The 21,342-nt window shown below is 41.5% G+C and overlaps 1 protein-coding gene across 5 annotated transcripts; it reads left to right on the top strand.

Annotated features, from left to right (window-relative positions):
• Positions 1-1,960: 1,960 nt before the first annotated feature.
• On the top strand, positions 1,961-19,627 carry skic8 (SKI8 subunit of superkiller complex). Of its 5 annotated transcripts, XM_072282249.1 has the most exons (11): positions 1,961-2,088; positions 2,332-2,381; positions 2,849-2,876; positions 5,317-5,422; positions 7,183-7,355; positions 8,140-8,288; positions 12,684-12,777; positions 17,348-17,441; positions 17,553-17,645; positions 18,840-18,918; positions 19,013-19,627. In XM_072282249.1, exons 2-11 carry the CDS (start codon positions 2,370-2,372, stop codon positions 19,100-19,102), a joined length of 918 nt encoding a protein of 305 aa, XP_072138350.1. In that variant the 5' UTR covers positions 1,961-2,088; positions 2,332-2,369; the 3' UTR covers positions 19,103-19,627. The 5 variants fall into 5 exon arrangements, with proteins under 5 accessions (XP_072138350.1, XP_072138348.1, XP_072138351.1 ...); XM_072282252.1 differs by lacking the exon at positions 5,317-5,422 and having other exon boundaries at positions 1,963-2,088; positions 2,854-2,876; XM_072282247.1 differs by lacking the exon at positions 2,849-2,876 and having other exon boundaries at positions 1,961-2,381.
• Positions 19,628-21,342: the final 1,715 nt, after the last annotated feature.

Below are 21,342 nucleotides of genomic sequence, written 5' to 3'. Positions count from 1 at the left end.
CTTGTAAAAGACATGAAAAAGACGCACATGCAGACACACACACACACAGAGACTCGCACGCACGCAGGCACACGCCAAAAAAAAGGGAGAATGGTGTTTGAAATGGGGTTTCAAATTTTCTGTTTATATATGTGGTTTTTACTCGGAAATGTAGTGTGAATCATATTCACCTTACTCTGAATGGCTGTTCATCGTTTAGGGTTCCTGTGTTTAAATACTTGGGGTTACAGTTGGATGCAAGACTGACTTGGAGAACACATATAAAGTTTTTGGAGGATAAATATAAGCAACTCCTTTCCAGATGCGGGAATAGATTTGTCGTTACTGGGAGATAGACAGGGTCTTGTGGGTGATGAGAGGGTGTCCCACAGCAGAAGTATTTTCCTTTTTTGGCTAAATTTATAGATTTCTGAAGAGCCAGTAGTAACTGGGTGATCTCAGGGATATATATCCTCTGCTTTAATGTTGAGTTTGGGGAAAAGGCTGACAGATGGGTTGTCTATCTATGCAGCAGAATTTATGGCCACCATCATTAGTTTGCAATGGGTCAAACAAGTTGCCAAATAGTCATGATCAGTTCAGATTCTGCCTTGGGACTGCAGAGTTTGGAATCAAAGTGTTCAAGGAGACCTGAGCTGTTGATGAAAATGTACTATAATCTGTTGTTGTTCGTCCTTTGTAGTCGAAGAGGACCATGACTTCAAAGTCAAATGGGAGATTGGTGGCTGTGGGTCCGGAGGTGACTGATGAGGCCAATCCGGGCCCTGAAGGCTCACCCACATGTGGGACACAAGTGGGTGGGTGCTGTTGTGGCAGTGGATGCTGCTCGGGCCTTGCACACAGCACGCTTTCGTTGCGCCTCGATGATGCGCCTGACTTCAGCTGCACGTGCTCCTGTGGTGATGTTGCTGTGCCAAGCTGGACGGTCGAGGGCAAGCGTCTCCCACGTGTTGATGTCGACACCCAGATCTTTGAGGGACGCTTTGAGGCAGTCTTTGTAACGTTTCTTCTGTTCTGCCCCCCGACTGAGCGCTTGCCCTGACACAGTTCTCCGTACAGCAGCTGCTTAGGCAATCGGCTGTCTGGCATTCTGACCACACGTCCAGCCCACCAGGCTTGGGCTGGACATGTGGTCAGAATGCTGGACTATAATCTATATGGATACCAACACACATGGGTCTATCAGGTCATGAAAGGGCAGATGTTATAGCTAAACAGGCACTTATTAAGTCAGAGGTAGATATTATAGTCAATATGGGAAAGTATGAAGCCAGGTCTTGTAGTAGGTTGGCTGGGATTAGAAAATGGCAAAATTTGCTGGAAAGGAGTGGGACAGGGAAGTGGTCGTACAATTTAGCCTAATTAGCTCAGGGAAGGAATAGGAGGGAGGATGTGTGGTGGCCAGACTGAGGTTAGGACACACAGCTTTGCACCCCATTTTGGCACTTGTTGGTAAACATGGGAACGGGTGGTGTGACTTTTGGAAGGTACCAGAGACAATGGAGCATGTAATCACGATGTGCCAGATATTCGTTAGAATGCAGGAAGCTGTTCAGGAAATTATTGAGTAGATTTACAGATTGAGTGCCGAGGCTAGAGGATATTCCGGAACTTGAAGCAGGGATGGTTAAGTCACGTAGGGCCCTGGTGAATCTTTTAATTAAAACAAGTTTGGAAGGCAGGATCTGATCCTCGCCATACTCTATTACGTTAGTGGCGGTAATATACTTTTCTGATAGGTGCGGGGCGCCTTCAGCACAAAAGAAGACAGTTTGTAAATTGTGCTCGCTGAGCCCCCGACCCATGGTAACGGGAGGGACCCTAAGGCTGGAGCCTCCTCGTCCGGGACGAGCGGTGCAGCCGGCCGGCCCACAAGGCCGCTCCCACCCGTCGATGCGGCCCGCTGGCCACGTGACGTGAATGCACCGCCCCGCTGACCACGTGACGGCCGCTCGGCGGGGCACGCGTGTACCTCATTGGAATGGACGCCGTCACTTCCGGGAGGGTTGTCATGGTGCCGAAGGCCTACTGAGGGAGCGCTGAGCCTCCGTCGATGTCTCCTGGACACCAGCGGTAGCATCAGAGAAGGTTAGTTGGGGATTTTGGTGATGGCGGCGGCGGCGGCGAGGAACTAGTAAACCCTCTGCCTCTCAGCCTGCCTGGCCTCGCGGGGGAACACCGGGTCCAGGAATAGCGGGAGCCGCACACCTTCAGCCTGGGCCCAGCGGGTGCCACACGCACCGCTCTCCACTCCCTGTCCCGGCGCCGAGTCGCCCAAAGAGCCAGATAAGCTGCCTTTTAAATGCACGCTATGTGTTGCTGTCATTCCAGAGTAAATCGTCGGTTGTTGTCGGTCAGAAGCTGGAACGATGAGCACGCAGGTAACTCCACTACGTCTTTAAATTCAGATTAGTTTTATTTGTCATACACACCAGAGGGTGCAATGAGATTAATTCTCGCATGAAGCTCACAGAAATAAACTGTACACAACAATAAACCTTACAAGAATAAGTATAAAACTGCAGAATGCACAATGACTGTAGTGCAAGCAGAGATGTTAAGTGGCAATAAAGGTATTAATTAGAGACAGATAATTAAGAGTCCAAGATTGTGGTAGTGTCATTAATAAGGGGAATGGGAAAGACGTGCTTGGTTCAAAACAAAAACCTGATAGCAATGGGGAAAAAGCCTTTTGAATCCGGGTAAGTTCCTGTATCTTCTCCCAAAAATAGAATAGGTGATGACTAGGGTGACAGGATTGCCTGACAATCTTTGTAAAGGAAGCAAAGTATTTTGATTCACTGTCATAAAATGGTTTGTGTGCTCACATCCTTCTTTCTGTTTACAGTACAGCATCCTATTCAAACAAGAACATGGTGAGTGAATTTACAAAGAGGGAAAAAGTAATGGAGTTTATTTTGTGAAAGCACGTTTAATGTTTTGACTGTATGATGCTAACCAGAGCTATCTATTTATTAAAGCAGAGTTGTATTTTGTAGGTTTAGTTTTTTTGAAGGTGTATTTAAATGGATTGATGAGGTAGAGCAGTGGATGTTGCCCATTTGATGAAGTCCCACTTGGAAGGCAAATCTAGAAGGTTAGGATCCATGGAATCCAGGGAGAGCTAGCTATGTGGATTCACGATTGATTTGGAGGTCAGAAGCAGGCAGTTGGTGGTTGAAGGTTTCCCAAAATGGAGGCCAGTGATTAGTGGTTCACTGCAGGTATCTGTTGGGACCTTTGTTTATATAAATAATTTGGATGCCAATGTACAAGGCTTCAAAGTTTGAAGTAAATTTATTTTCAAAGTACATGCCTGTCACCATATACAGTCTTGAGATTTGTTTTCTTGTGGGCATTCTCAGTAGATCCAGGAACCATCTTCAGTACATCTACAATCCAAGCACCCAAGGGCCCACCCAGCTGAGACTCAAGAAGAGATTATCAAGGACATGGAGACAGTCAGACTCACCCAAGGGGGTGTTTCAAAAATGATTGCCAGTGGTCAATGTCAAAGTAAATTTATTATCAAAGTAACGTATTACCATATACAATCCTGCCATTCATCGCAGTAAACACAAGAAACAATATAATCAATGAAAGACTGCACCCAGCAGGGTGGGCAAACAGCCAATGTGCAAAAGACAAAAAAAAAATACTTAGTATCAAGAACATGAGATGAAGACTTCTTGAAAGTGAGTCCTTAAGTCATGGAAGCTAGATCAGCAAGTTTGTGGACGACTCAAAATTAGAAACTGTAAATAATGAAGAAGGTTATAATATGGTTATAATGAAGAAGGTTATGGGGCATGTTGATCAGTTAGAGAAATGGGCCAAGGAGTGGCAAATAGATTTCAATAAGGATAAGTGTGATGTGATGCAGTTTGGAAAGTCAGACCAGTGTAGGACACTAGGGAGTGTAATGTAAGGGACTGAGGAGTACAGGTGCATAGCTCATTGAAGGTGACGTCAAGGGAAGACAGGATGGTGTAAAAGGATTTAACATTCTTGCCTTCAGTCAGGGCGTTGATTATAGCAGTTGGGATATTAAGTTGCAGTTGTATTTGGTGAGGCCACACTTGGAGTGGTACTGTGTACAATTTTGGTCACCCTGTTATGGGAATGATGTGGTTAAATTGGAAAGAGTGCAGAGAAAATTTATAAGGATGTCGCCAGGACTAGAAGGCTTGAGTTATAAGGAGAGGTTGGCCTGGCTTTATTCATTGGAACATAAGACAATGAGGGTTGAACTTACAGGAGTGTTTAAAATTATGAGGGGCTAGATAAGGTGGATGGTAACAGTAGTCTCCCCAACTGTACCTGATCAGCTTTATGGGCCGAAGGGTCTGTATTGTGCTGTAGGTTTTCTAAGTTCCTAAGACTGTTAAAATTCAAACTTTCCTCTAAATGAAAGCATAAATTGAAAGGGTGAAATATGTATGGCATCTCTCCTATAGAAGGCACTTTATAGCCAGTGAAGTATAGTTATTGTTATGAGTAACAAAGAATCAAGTTTCCAGAAATAGCTATGTGGTATTGACCACGTAATCTATCTTTGATGCTAACTGAAAGATAAATAGCACCTAGGGCTTGATCTTTGTGATGTCATTGAAACTTTTGGATGCTGGCTGTATACAACATACAAACATTTCTGCCTCTGAAGCACAGTTGCTGCAAATTTTGTTCTGGTGCATTTGCATCCTGATATTACTTTCATTCTCTTATGCTCCACCTAATTTCTCCTTACATTGCCTAACTTCACGTTGTGCCATTTCAGACTTTCACTGAAAAATATTTCAGGATTTGACTGATTTTTGAACAATCAGGAAATAAAGTACTTTCTAATCTGCTACTGAATGTTTGAACTGTCCTTTTGAGTGTCCATAACATAGAAACACTAACTGATCTCATGGGTCAAGTGGAAGGGGCTTGTGCCTTTGGGACAGCAAATTGAGTAACCTTCTGTTTAGTCTGCCCTGCATTATGATCTGTCAAGAGGTTACAACCTCTTGACTTTGGTTATATAAATTACTTCTGATCTAAATTTTTTTTTGAGGTTTTTCATAACTTCACTAAAAGTTGACTGATATAACGTTTGTTAGTTTCTTGAGTATCAATAATCAGAGGAAAGATCACCCATTTCAAACAATTTACAGGAATTGGGGAATTGTATTTAAATGTTAGTATTAGTGACTATCTTCTTTTAATTGAATTTTGAGTCTGCCTGCTCTTTGGTACTTATATTATCTGTTCTGTTGTTTGATAAAGATTTTACTTGTTAACATTAAATGAATAACCTTTGGTTATTTCTTGCAGCTCATGATGACTCCATCTGGTCTGTAGCTTGGGGAAAGAGTGAGAAAGATGGCTCAGAGACTATAGTGACTGGCTCATTAGATGACTTGGTTAAAGTCTGGAAATGGTAAGCTTGCTTTTGACATGGAGCTGAGAACTGTTTTGGAAAGAGAAAAGCCAGTTGCTGGAGATAATAAAGTCTTGCGGGTTCTATGAACAGAAGCAGTTGATGTGTCAAGTCAGAGTGGATGGCTGTGGCCCGTCCCACTGTTTTTCACCCAAAAGGTAGTTGGGTTCTGGAACACACTGCCTGAAAGGCAGAGATGGTCACAGCATTTGGGCTACACATTGAGTTCTGGAACATGGGATAAGCATGGGTGGATCCTCAGAGTCATACAGCACAGAAACAGCCCCTTCAGCATGGACATGGGGCTGATGGTGGCTGTTTCTGTGCTCTATGACTTTATAACTAAACTAGAAATTAGTTGATTTGCTTATTATGCTAAGACAAAAGAGACTAGATAGTGGAACCTGGAACAACAAAGAAACAGAATACTGGAAGGACCTGGTGGGTCATGCAATAACTGAAGGCAGAAGGCATCCCTAAGCGAGGAAACATTCATTTTTAACCTGGACTGCTGCATCTGGTGCTCACAATGTGGCCTCCTCTACTTTGGAGAAATCAAGTATATGCTAGGTGGCAGTTTTGTCACTCTGTCCACAATGGTCATCCAGTTGCATGTCATTTTAACTCTTCACTCCCACTCTGACCTGTCTCTACTAAGTTTTCTCCATTGCCATGAAAAGACACTCAAAAGAACAATAGTTCATGTTCTCCTTGGCTAGCTTTCAACACACCTTTTCCAATTTTAGGTAATCCGCACTCCCAGCTTTCCCACACACTAGGTCTTATTTCCTTTGTTCCCTCTTCCCCTTGGGCTCTTCTCCGGGGCATTGCTTATCTGGCAATGTAGCAACTGAAAAGCACTATAGGGTTAAAGAAAAAGTTGAGGACTTGAGCTGGATGATGTTACTTTGCATGTGGAATCTTTTAGAACAAAGTTGTCAAGAGCCAGTGGTAGATAAGAAAGGAGAGGCCAAAGATACTATTGGCAGGCATATGGTGAGGAAAGGAGGAGAAACTATATTTGTAGGTGGGTTGTTATTAGTGGGTTTATAAGTCAGTAATCAAGCTGATGAGCTATTGGGGAGGATGGACAACTGTAAATGAAGGTTATACGCAACATAGATGATGAAGACTCTCACACAAAAAGGCACTTGAAACTTCAATTGGAGTTGTGGTTTGAGCATGTTATGTTGATGTGAAATTCCTTATTGAGCACTGATTTGGAAGGAACAACTTGTTCTTCAGTAAGGAGAGAGTGTTTGGTGGTGTAAAAATAATGAGGATGGTAATGGACCACAGGCAGAGATGGGCTGGCAGAATAGTTGATGAGGTGGTGTAAATTGTGTAGGAGCAGAATGACCTGTAAGTACAGGGGCGTATATCCTCAGAAAGTGGCAGGTCGTGGTGGTGAAGCATATGGGATCATAAATAGTCAGAGGCCAGGTACTTGAAGGTAACATTGAAAACCTTTGTAAGATGTTTAGCTGCAGTTGAAATGATTTGTCTGATTCAGATTTTCATGTTTTAGGAAAGATGCAGTACTTTTGGCTATGAGGGAATTCAGTTCCACACTTGGATCAGAAAAACTGGGGGTGCCACATTTATGATCTTAAAGGAACACACTCTTTGTTCACTGGTGCATCAGCATTAGAACAATACACAGCAGGATGCACACTGTTTTGCTCCTGTATCCTTGGGCAGGTTTTACACAGGATATTTGCAATTCTAAACTGCTTTGTCGTACTTGCTGCCTTCTTCAGGCAGGATGAGAAGTTGGAACTGCAGTGGACTCTGGAGGGACACCAGCTGGGAGTTGTATCGGTTGATATCAATCACACAGGCGCCACTGCAGCCTCCAGTTCTCTGGATGCACATATTCGCCTCTGGGATTTAGAGTCGGGCAAACAGATCAAGTCGTTGGATGCTGGACCAGGTAACGTATTGCTTCAAATTTCTGTTGCTTACACTAGCTGCTTTAAAGCTACTTAATGGATATCAGTTTAATTCAAGTGAAATCTGGCAAAATAATGTACAAAAATCCAGTGACTTGTATTATTGTCAATACACTTCACTTCTGGAAGGTTGTGTATTTATTCAGCTTGTTGGGCTATCCTTTGCAGGAGTATCAGACTACACTGCAAAGTGCTGCTAGTTATATGTGAAGGGGAAATTAGAATTTGAACAAATTAGCTATGAAGCTTTCTTTTGTGAAAATGGTAATTGGATTATAATTGAGTTACACTTGGGGTCCACAATATAAGAACCTCCCAACAAAACATTGTTTAAAATTTCAAGTAAGCCTTCATTAATTATCAAAATTATCTTTAGACTTGGGTTCTTGTGCAATCAGAAGGGTTGGGCTAAAAGCCAATGGCTTGCAAACCTTTCAATGGATCTTGGGGGGTGGGGGAGGTGGGGGAAGTCTAGTTAATTTTAACACTAGAGTTCAGATGTCTGGGGAGGGGACTTGGTGGGGTTGGATGGTAGGTCCACAGTTACATTAACCATTTTGGCTTAAGTGACCTATTTTACTACTTTTTACACTGGGTTTCCTGTTGCCTCATTTCATTCCCTGGGGATTTTGTTTCTTGTCCTGTAGTTATTGTTCAAAGTGGTTGTGCCAAATCAAGTGTTGATATTGCAAATTTTTTCACAAATAGTGATCCTTTTTTCCATAATATTTTACATTAAACAACTAACACTGATTTGTTTTTCAGTTGACGCTTGGTCTGTGGCCTTTTCTCCAGATGGCAAGTTTTTAGCCACAGGGAGTCACTTGGGAAAAGTAAATATATTTGGAGTTGAAAGTGGAAAGAAAGAATCTTCTTTAGACACAAGAGGGAAATTCATCCTCAGCATTGCATACGTAAGACAAATCAGTATAATGTTATTTTCATTTGATATATTTCATTTGATGATCTGAAACTTGGTTCTGGGGAAGATGTTAATTTTAATGTGCTATCAGTCTTTGATTCAGTTTGCTTTGCCTCTGAGTGGGCTGTGGGTTGTGAACCCCAGTGCTCAGTAATTAGCCATTAGTATTAAAAGCAAGCCTCATGTTTCTTCATTCCTGTAACCCTGCATGATTTCTATGCTTTAGTTCTGGCTTTTTGAGCTTCTCTCAATTTTCACTGCCCTACCATGTATTCCTTAATTTTCTTTACTCTGCTGAATGTGGGTTGTTCCTTCTATTTCCAAAGCTGAAGCTCTGAAATGCACTCCCGAAGCACACTTTTTTTTCTTTAAACCATGCCCAAGTATTGATTATACCACTAATTCATGTTAAATTTGCCTTGCTTTGAAATTTGTTGTTTTGAAAATTCTGTCTTTGTACAGTAACATTGGATACCTTGACCTCAATTCTGCAGGTGTAAGAAATTTTCTGCAGTCTCCAGGGCTGACAGAATATAAGAAACAAAAGCATGAGTAAAATCAAGGTGGATCTGAGCCACTTTCCTCGGTTCCCTTAATATCTAATAAACTGTTGGTCTCTGTCTTAAGTACTGTCAGTGGCCACTTTATTATGTATACCTCCTTGTTAACACAAAATCACCCAATCATGTGGCAGCGACTCAATGCATGAAAGCATGCAGGCATGGTCAAGAGGTTCATTTGTTGTTCAGACCAAACATCAGAATGGGGAAGAAATGTCAACCAAGTGACTTTGATTGACTTAGGAATGATTGGTGCCAGGCAGAGTGGTTTGACTATCTCAAGCTGTTCAGCTCGTGGGATTTTCACGCACATTGGACTCTAGAGTTTACAGAAAATGGTGCGGGGCAGTTCAGTGGGTGAAAACACCATGTTAGTGAGAAAGGTGAGAAGAGAATGGCCAGACAACTTCAAGCTGTTAGGAAAAATAACAGTAACTCCAAAAAACCATGTGTTACAACACTGGTGTGCAGAAGAGCATTTCTGAATCTTGAAGTGGATGGGCCACAGCAGCTGACAACTGCAAACACAGAAATTATGTATCTCCTGTACCTAATAAGATTCACATATATGAATGGAACTGCTGCCTTTTAGAATCAGTGAATGAATATCAAGTAAGGATACTAGTAGCAAATACCATCTGTCTCTCTATTATTCCAACCAAAACTGCAGCTTTGTGTGTGCTTTATTCATTATCTGCTAACCAATCAGTTGGACATTTGCTAGATGTCCTATTGGGGGTGAGGGTTTACACAGAAAAGGCTGAAAGTACTCACTAAGTCAGGCAGCATTTGTGGCATGAGAAATGGGGCTAAATTTCAGATTGGCTTTTCATTAGAATCGGGGGGGAATAGAAATGGAGTCACTTTTTAGGTTTCAGTGAAGGGAAGTACAAAAGGAATGTCAGTTAAAGGGTGGAGTCTAAGAGAGACTGAGAATGTGAAAGTTTGTTTCTAGCAATAGTTGGTCGGGAGGAGTAGAACTTCATTCAAATATTCAAATTGAATTTCATTTCGCCACTCAGTGGAAATCTGAAATGGGAGAATGCTTTTCAGCTTCGGTTTTCTCTGTTGCCTGATTCCTTGGAAAGTGATCTTTTTCTAGAACTGAATCATTTTGATGTAATTAGTCTAGTAACACATTGTTCAGGATATCACCACTTCACAGGGAATTTTAAATCTTTTTAAATTAATGCATGTATGTCACAGTTTATTCAGTGATAAAAATATACAAATACAACTTAAGCCATGTGTTGCAGTGTGCATTTGCTACTTCTGATTCCAAGGCCATCTCCTGAGGAGTTTGAGTAGCTAGTAGTGGCTTTGAATGTTCACAAGTTTTAGGTTTCAGTCTGTTCCTCAACATTTTTTCCTTTTTTTTTAATATAATATGTGTGTTGGGGCCTGTAAGCGATCTTTATTTTTTTTCTTTTGCATGGTGCAATTGTTTGACTCCTTTTTAAGAAAAAAACTCAATACTTCAAGGTTTAGATGTACAATAAGTTGCATTAATATGGCTTGGTGATAATGGGCAAAGTGGTAGCTACCTAGTTCATACATTTCAATGATTTAATATTTAAGTTATGAAAGATTGCTCTGTACTCTGAGTTTGTTATCTGATGGGGATGAATCAACTAATTGGAACTTTTCACTGATTGTCAGTAAATCATAAGTTGTGGATTGATTAACAGGCAAACAAATGGAAATGGTTCATCTTTGGTTGGGGAACATGTAATTCGTTCTGAAGTCCAGCTGTTCACATTCTATCTCAATGACTTGGATGATGGGGCCAACCTGGGTGGCAGTGAGATTTGTCAGGAGGGCCCTTTGAAGCTTCGAGCGTAAGAATGAGAGGTGATCATACTCAATCATATATAATTGCCAAAGCAATAAGGTAGATGTTTCCCCTGGCTGGGATATCTGGAAATAGGGGTTTGTCCATTTGAACTGAGGTGAAAGGATCTTTCTCAAGAAAGAAATCATGAGGCTTTAAAGAAGGCATGAGGTTGCCTTAGCAGAGAAGGTGAAGGAAAATCCTAAGGGATTCTACAGATAACTTAAGACCAAAAGGATTGCAGGGGACAAAATAAGGTCCTGGAAGATCAGAATAGTAATTATGCGTGGAGCCAAAAGAGATGGGGGATATCTTAAGTGGAGATTTTTGTATCTGTATTTACTTAGGAGATGCACACAGTGTAACGATGTCATGGACCCTATACAGATTACAGAGGAGGAGGTTTTTACTCTCTTGAGGACCCTGTGGGAGGCAAGTGCAGAAATTGCAGGGGCCCTAGCAGAGATATTTAAATCATCATTGACAGCAGGTGAGGTGCCAGAGGATTAAAGGATAGCTGTTCTGCTGTTTAAGAAAGGCTCTAAAAATAAGCCCCAAAAATACAGGCAAATGAGCCAGACATCAGTAGTGGGAAAGTTATTGGAAGGTATTCTAAGGGACCGGATACATGAGTACTAGGATAGACATGGATATACTGATTAGGGATGGTCAGCATGGTTTTGTGTGTGGTAGGTCGTGTCTAACCAATCTTACAGTTTTTCGAGGAAGTTGCCAGGAAAGTTGATGAGGGTAAAGCAATGCATGTTGTCTACATGGACTTTGGTGAGGAATTTGACAAGGTCTGTCATGGGAGGTAGGTCAAGGAAGTTCAGTCACTCAGCAGTCAAGATGAAGTAGTAAATTGGATTATGCATTGGCTTTGTAGGGGAAGCCAGAGAGTGGTAGTAGATGGTTACCGCTCTGACTGGAGGCCTGTGACTAGTGAAGTGTTGCATGGGTTGATGCTCAGCCCCTTGTTGTTTGTCTTCTACATCAATGATCTTAACTAAATCAGTAAATTTACGTATCACACCAAGATTGGGGGTGTAGTGGACAGTGAGGAAGGCTACCATGATTTGCAGAAGGATCTGCACCAGCTGGACAAATGGGCTAAAAAATCTGCAGATGGAATTTAATGCAGAGAAGTGCAAGGTGCTGAACTTCGCTAAGACCAACCTGGTTAGATCTTACACAGTGAATGGTAGAACACTGAGGAATGCGGTAGAACAAAGGGATCGGGAAATATAGGTCCATAATTCAATGAAAATGGTGTCACAGGTAAATAGACTCGTAAAGAAAGCTTTTGGCATGTTGGCAGTCACAAATCAAAATATAAAGTACAGGAGATGGGATGTTGTGTATAAGACGTTGGTGAGCCATAAATTTGGAGAATTGTGTGCAGTTTTGGTTACCTATCTAAAGGACAGCTGTAAATAAGGTTGAAAGAGTACAGAAAATTTATAAAGATGTTGCTGGGGCTGGATGACCTGAGTAATAATGAAAGATTGAATAGATTAGGACTTTATTTCTCGGAATGTAGAAGGTTAAAGGGAGATTTGATAGAACTATATAAAATTGAAGGGTATAGATAAGGTAAATGCATGCAGGCTTTTTCTACTGAGGTTGGGTGGGACTGAAACTGGAGGTCATGGGTTAAGGGTGAGAATGAAAAGTATAAGAGGTACATGAGGGGAAACCACTCGGTCGTGTGTGTGGAATGAGCTGTCGGCACAAGTGATGTGTGCGAGCTTAATTTCAACATTTAAGAGAAGTTTGGATAAATACTTGGATGGTAGGGGTGTGGAGGGCTATGGTCTGAATGCAGGTTGATGGGAGTAGGCAGTTCAACCGATTTGGCATGGACTAGATGGGCCGAAGGGCCCATTTCTGTGCTGTATTTTTCTATTACTGTATGTAAAGTGTGGCTGCACTGATAACCAATTAATTTGGGAGCATTAATTCACAACCTAAGGGATGCATCTTCTGTTCCCTGCAGAGTCCTGATGGGAAATACCTTGCCAGTGGTGCTATTGATGGTATCATCAACATGTTCGATGTTGCAACTGGAAAGCTTTTGCACACATTAGAAGGTAAAATATACAAGTGGTGTGGTTGTAATCAGTGGAAAACACCAATCTCTGCAAAGTATAGTCATTGTACCAATGTGTTTTGAAGCTAGGCAGGTAGGCAGGAGTCTTTGTGCTTGTGATTCCCCCCTGTGGTCAGTACCTCTGGGGAGAGAGGCTGATGGTGATGCAGCTGAATTTTTAAGTAAATTGTATAGCTGGTTTATGGCAGTGGATTTGCATAGCTTCCCAAGCAAATTATAATGTTTTTCATAATTCCATTTACCTACCTACACTCTTAAACTTGCTCTCTTCTCAAACCGTTGTGTGTGCATCTGAGCCACTTTGTTTCTTGGGCAATTATTTGCCGTGTCTGTCAGGTGCATTGTCATTAAAGACCCCATCACCCAGGACATATCCTCTTCTCATTTTTTACCATTAGTGAGGGACATACAGGAGCTGTACGTGAAAGCTCACATTATACAAGTCAGGAATAGTTTCTTCTCTGCTATCAGATTTCTGAATAGATATTGAACCCATGAACACTACCTCATTACTTTTTTCTCTTTTTGCACTACCTATCTATTTCAACTTTTTAATTACTTTGCTGCAAAGTTTGCAGGTGATATGAAGATAGGTGGAAGGGCAGGTACTTTCAAGGAAGTAGAGGGGCTACAAAAGGACAGAAAGATTAGGAGAATGGGCAAAGAAATGGCAGGTGGAATACAGTGTTGAGAAGTGCATGGTCATTGCGAAATCTGGAAAGTCCCATACAATTGGAGAAGAACGGATTCTGCCAGTAGTAAGGGAGGTTCTGAGTACGTTTTACACAAGTCATCAGACCACATAATTAAACAACTCTGTTCAAAGACAATAGGTGAAATACCTGATATGTGGCAGACTCATTGTGCAACATACTTAGGGCAACAGAATTTCCCTGCCGTTGTGGATGAGTCAAGTTTGCCAGGTTTCAGGTTATGTTTGCTTCATAAAAGAATAAAGCATGATTCAAGAGTTTTTATTTCTAAGGAGACAAGAAACAGATACAAAGGGGAGTCAATATTTCAAGTTGTTGAGCAATTTTCAAAGAGAGGGCACACCAAGATCAAGTCAGGTGGTCACTTTTTAACTGTCATTTCGACCATAACTGCTGGTACAGAACATAGTAAAAATGAGGCGACGGTTTCCAGGACCATGGTGCTACATGAAACAATACAAAAACTACACTGAACTACGTAAGAAAAAAAAACCACAAAAACTACACTAGACTACAGACCTATCCAGGACTGCATAAAGTGCACAAAACAGTGCAGGCATTACAATAAATAATAAACAAGACAATAGCTACAGTAGAGGGCAGTAGGTTGGTGTCAGTCCAGGCTCTGGGTATTGAGGAGTCTGATGGCTTGGAGGAAGAAACTGTTACATAGTCTGGTCGTGAGAGCCTGAATGCTTCGGTGCCTTTTTCCAGATAGTTTATATGAGGGTGCGTGGGGTCCTTCATAATGCTGTTTGCTTTGCGGATGCAGCATGTGGTGTAAATGTCTGTGATGGCGGGAAGAGAGACCCCGATGATCATCTCAGCTGACCTCACTATCCGCTGCAGGGTCTTGCGATCCGAGATAGTGCAATTTCCGAACCAAACAGCGATGCAGCTGCTCAGGATGCTCTCAATACAACCTCTGTAGAATGTGGTGAGGATGGGGGGTGGGAGGTGGACTTTTCTCAGCCTTTGCAGAAAGTAGAGACGCTGCTGGGCATTCTTTGTTCTGAAGCTGGTGTTGAGGGACCAGGTGAGATTCTCTACCAGGTGAACACCAAGAAATTTGGTGCTCTTAACGATGTCTGCAGAGGAGTCGTCGATGTTCAGTGGAGAGTGGTCGCTCCGTGTCCTCCTGAAGTCAACAACCACCTCTTTTGTTTTGTTCACATTCAGAGACAGGTTGTTGGCTCTGCACCAGTCCGTTAGCCACTGCACCTCCTCTCTGTATGCTGACTCATCATTATTCCTGATGAGACCCACCATGGTCGAGTCATCGGCAAACTTGATGATGTGGTTCGAGCTGTGTGTTGCAGCACAGTCGTGGGTCAGCAGAGTGTACAGCAGTGGACTGAGCACACTGCCCTGGGGGACCCCCGTGCTCAGTGTGATGGTGTTGGAGATGGTGCTTCCAATCCGGACTGACTGAGGTCTCCCAGTCAGGAAGTCTAGGATCCAGTTGCAGAGGGAGGTGTTCAGGTCCAGTAGGCTCAGCCTTCCAATCAGTTTCTGAGGAATGATTGTGTTGAATGCTGAACCGAAGTCTATGAACAGCATTCGAACGTACGTGTCTTCTTTGTCCAGGTGGGTTAAGGCCAGGTGGAGGGTGATGGGAATGGCATCGTCTGTTGAACGGTTGGGACGGTACGCGAACTGCAGGGGGTCCAGTGAGGGGGGCAGCAGGGACTTGATGTGCCTCATGACAGGCCTCTTGAAACACTTCATGATGATGGATGTGAGTGCAACGGGACGGTAGTCGTTGAGGAAGGACACTGAAGACCTCTTCGGCACAGGGACGATGGTGGCGGCCTTGAAGCATGTAGGAACGACGGTGCTGCTCAGGGAGATGTTGAAGATGTCAGTGAGAATATCTGCTAGCTGGTCTGCACATTCTCTAAGCACTCTGCCAGGAATATTGTCTGGTCCAGCAGCCTCCCGTGGGTTGACCCTGCGCAGGGTTCTCCTCACATCGGCCACGGTAAGACACAGCACCTGGTCATTTGGAGGAGGGGTGGCCTTCCTCGCCGCCACATCATTATCCGCCTCAAACCAAGCGTAGAAGTTGTTCAACGCATCTGGGAGGGAGGCCAGATGCGTTGAACAACTTCTACGCTCGGTGATGTTGTCATGTAGTTGATGTCCTGCATGCCCTTCCACGTGTGTCGTGTATCTCTGCTGTCCTGGAATTGGTGTGGATTTGCTGGGCAGGTACACGCTTTGCCTCTCTGATGGCCCAGGACAGTTTGGCCCTCGCTGTTGTTAGGGCTGCCTTGTCGCCTGCTCTGAAGGCGGAGTCACGGGTCCTCAGCAGCGTACACACCTCCGCGGTCATCCATGGCTTCTGGTTAGAGCGTGTAGTGATGGTCTTGGCCACAGTGACGTCATCGATGCAAAGACCATCACTACGTGCTCTAACCAGAAGATTCGTGCTTATGGGGCATTATCAATGAAAGGATGCCACAATGGGGGTTTTTCCTTTCTCGAAAAAGGCTGTACCTAACATACTTGGCGTTCACTGTATAATTCACAGACACCATCTTGTTGCAAAAAAAACCAAGGTGATTGACTGCACAAATATTTAAATACTGTTATCACAACAGTAAATCAGATCAAATCCCATGTTCTCAACTCTCGACTGTTTGAGAGCTTTGTAATGAGAATGATGAACAGTTTGAGCGCTTGCTGTTGCGCACAGAAGTCAGATGGTTCTCAAAAGTAAATCGCCTGAGACGCTTCTATGTGCTTTTAGAAATTGATAAAATTCTTTAGACTCTAATGCTTCATTCAGTAATGAACTCAGAAAATATTAAGCATGACATTGCTTATTTGTCAATTATTCACAATAAAAAAGCAATCTCCAATTGCAAGGAAGTGTGAATCTTATCAAAGTAAAATTGGTTGTCTCTACATTTCTGTCGAGAGGTAACCCTATTTACGTGAAACATTGGCCATCACGGCCTTCTCTAATTTCCGAGCCCCTCTAAATTGGAAAAGAAAGGAAAGATACCAGATGATCGTCAAGTATACTGTGCCCACCTGGGTGAGCTGCATAAAGACACGACAGATTTCAGGATTTCTCCATCACAATTCCAGATTGGGTAATAAATCCATTACTGAACACTTGGAATGAGGAATTACAGGAAGGATAGAGGAAGAACTGATCTCGCTACAAAAAGACTGAGCTGAAGCCAAGGTTCAAAAAAAATCATATCAAGACTTTTGATTGCAGAAAGAAATATCTAGACGCTATCCTGCACTACGGTGGGGGGGGGCACGGGAGGAGTCAATATGTTCTTTATTGTTTTTCCAACATCATATTTAGTGGAAAACACATGGTTTCAGTGTTCTTTGAAAGCAGCAAAACAGACTCCAAGTTACTGAATGTGGGAATCTGAGAATCCTAAGTGACGTTCAGTCTGGTTGAGAAGCTGATATCACTGCACCAAGCTCATCCATCTCATTGAAAGGAGAAAAAGCCAATGAATAGTTGGACTACTAATGTACACTCTAAAATTGATGAATATTACTTTTACTGTAATTAAATAAGTAATAGTATTGGCTTTAAATTTTAATTTTTTTACAATTACTTGTCTCTTTGAATTTGCAGTTTCTGTTTTTCATGGTGCACCATAAATCAAAATTCTTTATAAATTCTGTGTAATGGGCAGATATGGGGTGGGGCACTGGGAATGGTCTGGGAGTCTAGGGGGCAGTAATCTGAAAAAATTTGAGAACCACTGCTCTAGATGGACTGATTTCAATGTGAAATATGTATTTTGAAAAGGAACTTGTCAATTACTTTGTTTTTAAATTATACAACTCTTTGAATTTCAGGTCATGCTAAGCCAATTAGATCTTTGACATTCTCCCCAGACTCTCAGCTTCTAATTACTGCCTCTGATGATGGATACATAAAGATTTATGATGTGTAAGAGGTTTCACTACATTTATTTGATGTTTTTGTTTAAGATTGGATTTCAATATTCCCTTTCTATCTTGTGGTTGTTAACACAAAACCTTTAATTATGTCTTCCTACAGACAACATGCCAATCTTGCCGGTACACTGAGTGGTCATGGATCCTGGGTGCTGAGTGTTGCATTTTGTCCAGATGACACTCATTTTGTATCAAGGTAATGCAGGACTAAATGCTAGTTTTGAAATGCTGACTTCCACTTTGTTCTTCAATTACGCAGTAGGTACTGGACAAAAGTTTAATGTTTTTCTGAATTCTGTTTGTTATCTCACCAGACACATGAATCAGGTTAATTTTAGACCAATACTTCTGTTCTTTAATATACAGTTCTATATCTTGTGTCCTGTTGAACTCTAAGCATTAAAGTAAGCTAATATACTGTCTGGAAAAAAAAAGTTCTAGTGAGGGTTTTTAACATCTCTATAGATGCTACCAGTCTGGAGTTTACCAATTTTATTTCAGATCGACAGCATCTACACTATTTTTGATTTCCATAATATATTTTTCTGGTTGGTCTCCAATAGTATCACTAAATGGTGCACCTCCATCTATAAAACAGTTGTTCTATTTCTCACTTTGCTTTGCACAACTCAGTAAAGGGAGCAGGGGTAGTGTTAATAGGATGAGAAAAGGGTTGTAACAAAGCTATGACAGTTTCTGTCAGTGCCACTGAAATGATTTGTTCAGAAGCATCTGTAGAGACAGCATTATACTTTTTATGATTTAATATTTTCCATGAATTCAAATCTGTCTTGGATTAAATGTATAATTTTGTCAATTTTGTGTGCACAAATTTAGCATTGTAAAAACAATAACATAGTTCTGGAGGACTGAAAAATTGCAAATATAACCCACTCTTCAAGGGAGCGAGGTAGAAAAAAAAGAGAACTGTAGTCCACTTAGCCTAACCTCAGTGGTTGGAGTTGATTGTTAAGGATGAGGTCTCAGAGTACGTGGAGGCATATTTAAAGCGGAGGTTGATGATTAGTTGGGCTATGAAAGGTTACAGGGAGGATAGTGCTGAGAGGGAAGGTGGACCAGCCATGATTAAATGGCAGAGCACTCAATAGGCTAAATGGCCTAATTCTGCTTCTATATCTTAATGGTCATTCTGCAGCAGCACAATTAGTCAGTTCATTTTAGATTTTCTAAATTCTAATCAAAAGTTTCAGTAGATAGAGTCAATGCACTGTTGTATCTGTTTATTCACTTGATAATGTTGATGTTAGCTGCCTAGAATCTGATCAGTGGATTTGATAACCATGACCTAGTATGTCAGTGTGCTCTATTGAAGATTGCTGCTTGAGCTGAAGTATTATTTGTAACCAGCTTCTGTTTTTCTTTTCATCAGTTCTTCTGACAAAAGTGTAAAGGTTTGGGATGCTGGTTCCAGAAGCTGTATACACACATTTTTTGATCACCTCGATCAGGTAACCTTAAAAGTGTTAAGTATAACTCTTGAGTTAATTAAATTCTGTGCTGTAACTATTGTGGCTGTTGTAAAATATTCTGCATTCTCAATAGGTCTGGGGTGCTAGATATAATGGAAATGGATCGAAGATAGTCTCTGTCGCAGATGATCGTGAGATCCATATTTATGACTGTCCAATCTGAAGTGTCCTTCTGCTCAGAATGTGAAACTGCAGTAAGATCTTCATCTTCAGCTACAAACTGGGAATATGTATAAGGCCAATAACGTCAACAAACTAGTTAAAAATATTGTGAAACCAAAGGCCCTGTCATGAAATCTGAATTGAATAAATCATTCCTCGTTTGCATTCAGATTATGTGGGAAAGTTTTCTCAAGCATATTTATTGCTTGTGTTTACGCTGTCCATTTGTGTATCATTTTTGTTTTATTTTTGTAGTTGGCAAAATAAATATGGTTTTCTATATATGATTTGAGACTGAAACAGATGAAATTGTAGTTTTTTATGACCTCTTTTAATCTCAGCTACCAACCCTCTCATTTTGGGTTGGAATTGATATTGATTACAGAAACTAAACTGGCCTGTGGAAACTACATGATTATCAGGAAAGACTAATGTTAAGTCACTCGAGAATGTTTTGTACATAACCGGTAAATCTGGTGACAATAGTCGATGGTGATGGAAATGCAATATTAAAATACAAATTTAATTCAGTTGTATATAATTGATTATTTTCTTTAAACTGGGATGAACTTCAGTGGGGCAAGAATCATTTCTTGTTATTTCTTGCTATTGGGCTTCTTATACTCAAAGGAAAACATTTATCCAGTCTATACTGCTATCCCCATATTTCTTCATATTAAGTATCCTTTTAAAAGTATGTAAATTAGTGTCAATATTACTTGCCTGTTTCTAAGTTTTTTTTTGATGTATACTTGTAATGACACTTGAGCAAAATGACTTTGAAGCCAAAGCTTGCAAGAATCCCAAGAGTGACATAGAACAGAAATTGGCTACAGAATATTTGCTACCCCTTAACTATCATACAGTTTGGTCCCTTCATCAGTACTAAATATTAGCATGAAAAGGTGTTAGAAAATAAGTGGATCTAGGTGAGGAGTAATAGGCAGACTGTGAAGGGGAAAGTTGAAATAGTTCCAGAAACAGAAGAGCTGAAGGTGATGGATTAATAGGAAAGATATGTGGAATACAGAAACCAGTGGGAAGGTGATGTGCAGTTGGGAGGGAAAGAGGGCTGGGGTGAGTGTAGGAAGAACTATGTACTGAACATCAGGGGAGAAAGAAAAGGTAGTGTATTTCTATGCAGAAAGAACCAACCAGAGCCCCAGGTCAGTAAGGGAAGGATTGGACCAGAAGGTAGATGTCAGGGAAAGTATTGAAAGGTAATATTGAAATAACAGTTTAAAGTGTGTATATTTTAATGCTAGGGGGCATTATGGGTAAAGGTGATAAACTTAGAGCATGGATCAGTACATGGAACTGCAATGTTGTGGTCATTACTGAAACTTGGTTGAGAGAGGGGCAGGAATGGGTGATTAATGTACCAAGTTTTTGAAGTTTTAGGAAAGATGAGGTGGTAAAAGTGAGGGGGCGGGACTCTAATCAGGGACAAATCACAGCTACACTTGGGAGACATAATGGAGGGGTCAGACAATGAGTCAATTTTGAGGAAAGGGCAATCACACTGATGGGATTATACTACAGACCCTCCCCCAGTTGCCACATTGCCACTGGGACAATGAGGAACAGATACAGAATCAATTAAGCAAATATGTAAAAATAATGGTTGTCATGGAGGATTTTAACCTTCCTAATATAAACTGGGACCTTCTTAGTGGGGCAAAATTTAAGTATCCAGGAAGGTTTCTTAAATCAATGTGTGGATGGTCCAACGGGTGGAGAGGCTGTACTGGACTGGTGTTGAGTAATGAGCCTTAACTTTCAGAATAGCTATAGATTAGGATAGGTATGGTCCTGCGGGAGAGTTTTAGATTGGAGTAGGACAAAATACGTGTGTATTATGCAGGAGCTAAGTAGAGTTAATTGGAAACACTTTTTTCTGGCAGGTCCACATCAGACATGTGGAGGGTGTTTAAAAATAAATTGCACAGAGTACAGGAAAGTTCCTGTTAGAAGAAAGGATGGGGATGGAAAGATGAGAAAAACTTGGATGTCCAGAAAGGTGATGGATTTAGTAAAGAAGTAAAAGGGAGTTGCTGTGCTTTGGAAGTTAGAATCAAATGAAACATGAGTATAAAGAAGACAGAAAAAAATTAAAGAAGGGAGTTAGGAAAGCCAGGAGGGCCCATGATAAGTCCTTGGCAAGTAGGATTAAGGTGAATTCCCAAGGCATTTTATATGTGCATCAAGAACAAGAGAATAACTAGGGAGAGGATAAAGAGG

The sequence above is a fragment of the Mobula birostris genome, chromosome 18, assembly GCF_030028105.1.
Source record: "Mobula birostris isolate sMobBir1 chromosome 18, sMobBir1.hap1, whole genome shotgun sequence".
Classification (NCBI taxonomy): domain Eukaryota; kingdom Metazoa; phylum Chordata; class Chondrichthyes; order Myliobatiformes; family Myliobatidae; genus Mobula; species Mobula birostris.
The sequence above is the reverse complement of the archived record's forward strand: the minus strand, read 5'-3'. Positions and strand labels throughout refer to the sequence as shown.